At 36.2% G+C, this 2,874-nt stretch overlaps 1 protein-coding gene across 1 annotated transcript in view; it reads left to right on the top strand.

The window, feature by feature from the left end:
- LOC106534644 (cytochrome P450 2J5) overlaps window positions 1-2,874 on the top strand; it is a gene marked incomplete in the record, with an annotated part of 46,182 nt that overhangs the window by 32,839 nt on the left and 10,469 nt on the right. The window contains 2 exon segments of the mRNA XM_014031344.1: window positions 1,556-1,624; window positions 1,710-1,817. Coding sequence (XP_013886798.1) covers window positions 1,556-1,624; window positions 1,710-1,817 — 177 coding nt within the window.

Genomic DNA, 2,874 nt, shown 5'->3' with positions numbered 1-2,874 from the left:
ACATAAGACCTAACCATACATATAAGGTTTTGTATTATTTTTTCATATTTTTTATGTTTTTATAACATTTTTGTCAGTAGAAAAAACTAGATTTTCAGTATGAGAAAAATACAATTCATGCAGTATTTTTAAAAATAAGGTGCAAAATGGAATGTTTGGTACAAGGTAATTACAGACTTGACTAGGCCAATAATTTATAACAACATTAATTTTGATGCCTAATTATTTCTGGAGCAATGACCATTTAAACACAAAAAAGTACTCTCTTTACATGGAGGCCCGAAACACTGACAGGACTTCAAAATAGCAGCTAAAGCTTTCTGTACTGTCAGGCTCCTCCTCCTGGCTGTCTTCTGGAGAAATGAGCAGCCAGAAAAGACTACAAACTACTCTTGCAGACTTCAATAATATGCACTTTTGTAAACATGTTATACTTTGTTTCCACTTGGAGAAAGGAGGCTCTGTCTTTAACAGGAAAACAAACATAAACAAAGCCCATTTGGCATTTGGTGATTCAAATGTAACACACAAACACAAGTTCAAAGTCAAGTTTATTTGCCATTTGCAGTAGACAAACTACATTGGAAGACAGTGGCAAGAGCTCACACCTTAACATGCACTCATGGACAAATTAAAAGGTTATAAAAAAATTTAAAAGAAAAAAACAAAAACTTAAAACACTGAACACTGAACCTCTCATCTGCAACAGACTATAAATTCACAGAACAAGTTACATTCCATGTTACTGGGAGAAAGTTAATGTGCGTTATTCAAAACCATCAGAGCCCGTGGAAAAATACGATTTAAATGATGAGAAGTAACACATTTGATAGAACGCTACCGTCTCCTCAAGGGAAGAAGCTCAAACATGTCTTTAGTAGGATGAACTCATTAATAATAGAAGAAGACTTAGAAAAAGGTCTACTTTTAAAAATATCCTCCAAGGCTGGCAACTCACAGCCTGTTGTGTTACAAGCAGCGCGTACCACTCTGTTTAAACATAGCACGTGCACACACAAAATATCTTCTGTACAGCAATCACACCACTCTTTTATATCAGTTCTAATATTCAAAGATCATTTTTGAACCATTCAGCCCTTTTGCCTTCATGCATTTTGCAAGGCCTCTAATGAAACTCTATGTAAATACAGTCTGAAGTCCCTGGGGGGCTGGGGGGTGTCATCACACCTAAAACCCATTTTCCTTTTATTTTGAAGGTATAGGCTTAGATTTATTAGGTTATATAAAAAAAGTTCTATATTATGTCAGAATTACAGTGCATCAAAAATGTGTGGTTATAATGGGAGTCGATGGGACCAAACTGGGCCCTAGGGTAAAGATTGTACGGTCTGTGTGTATCTCCTATTCTAAACACCTTACAATAGAGCAGATCTTAAAAATTTGAAAAATCTAATCTTGGCCAAGTTTCATGAAAATAAACTGACTGAAATATTTAGAATCAAAAATAGAAAATTAGCAGAATGTGCACGTTTGGTACCCTAAGGTGCCCAAAAACCCCACACTGTGACAGAATCTGTTTTAATTCATCTTTCAGCTGTACGACTCTGTTCCGTTTGTTTCCTACCTGCCACTGCCCTTCAACAAGGCCTTTAAAAACATGGAGGTAAATTATAAACAGTTTAAACACAAAACCCAACATCAAGTCTGCATATTATTAGCATTAATTAAATCTGTGATGTGTGTTTTAGATGTTTCTAAACTTTTCAAATGGTTTGGTGAATGAGCACAAGAGGACCAGGACCCCTGGAGAACCTCGAGACTTTGTGGACTGCTACCTGGATGAACTGGATAAACAGGTGTGTGAACACAATATAAAACTTCAACATCATGATGCTGATGAATGTGAGACAGTTGAAAAAATTATTGGGGTTTACATTTATATAACTGATTTAAATTAAATACACATGGTAAAGTTTTATGATCGAACTATAATGATTGTTAAATGTGACAGTTTTGCTTAACTTGATGATTCTATATTAATAGATACATGCCTGGAAACAAATCCAACTAATAACTGAACTTTTATTTCCCCATTAGGCTAGGTTTTTAATGTCTAAGGAGCATGGCTTCTAGAGAATAACAGAGACCCCCCACTGATGATGTAATGAAATAGGCGGAGCCATGCCCTGAAGCTTTCTGTTAAAACTGAATGGACTTCCTCATTGGAAGTCCATTCTGTTATTCTCTAGAAGCCATGCTCCTCAGACATTAAAAACCTACCCTCATGAGGGATTAAAAGTTCGATTATGTGTTGGATTTGTTTCCAGGCATGTATCTTTTAATTTAGAATCATCAAGTTAAGCAAAACAGTCACATTTAACAATCAGTGGTGGCTGGTGGATTTTTCTCCAGGTGGGGCTACAACTCCAAAATACATATCTCAGAAAGCAATCAAACGTACTTAGTTGTATCACGCTAGTGTATTTATTAAACAAATGAAAATAATAAAACAGCATTACAATGTCATGTACTGTGATATTTTTAGTACATAAATTTTGCTCTTCTGTTACTGAGAAGCTAATTTCTTCATGACTCTGGTTAAATTCAGGGATGTTTTAACCAGATTCTTATAGAGCATGGTCAGTGCTGTGAGATGTGGTGTTGTACCTGAGGAAAGTCTGGATTCTCTTCAATGTTGAGAAGTTCCTCTCAGATTCAGCTGTGGTCAGAGGAGATGTGATGAGAATCTTCAGCAGAGTCATAGTCTCTGAAGGTGTCCTGTAGATCAGTGTTTCCCAAAGTTGGGGTCGGGACCCAAAGTGGGGTCCCGAAACATCAAGGTGGGGTCCTGAAAAGATTTTCTGAATTAATTACATTTTTGCCTTAGTTGTTATAAAGGAGTGAGGTTAGTAT

Source organism: Austrofundulus limnaeus, unplaced genomic scaffold (assembly GCF_001266775.1).
Source record: "Austrofundulus limnaeus strain Quisiro unplaced genomic scaffold, Austrofundulus_limnaeus-1.0 Scaffold1233, whole genome shotgun sequence".
Lineage (NCBI taxonomy): Eukaryota > Metazoa > Chordata > Actinopteri > Cyprinodontiformes > Rivulidae > Austrofundulus > Austrofundulus limnaeus.
This window is presented reverse-complemented; position numbering and strand designations above follow the sequence as displayed.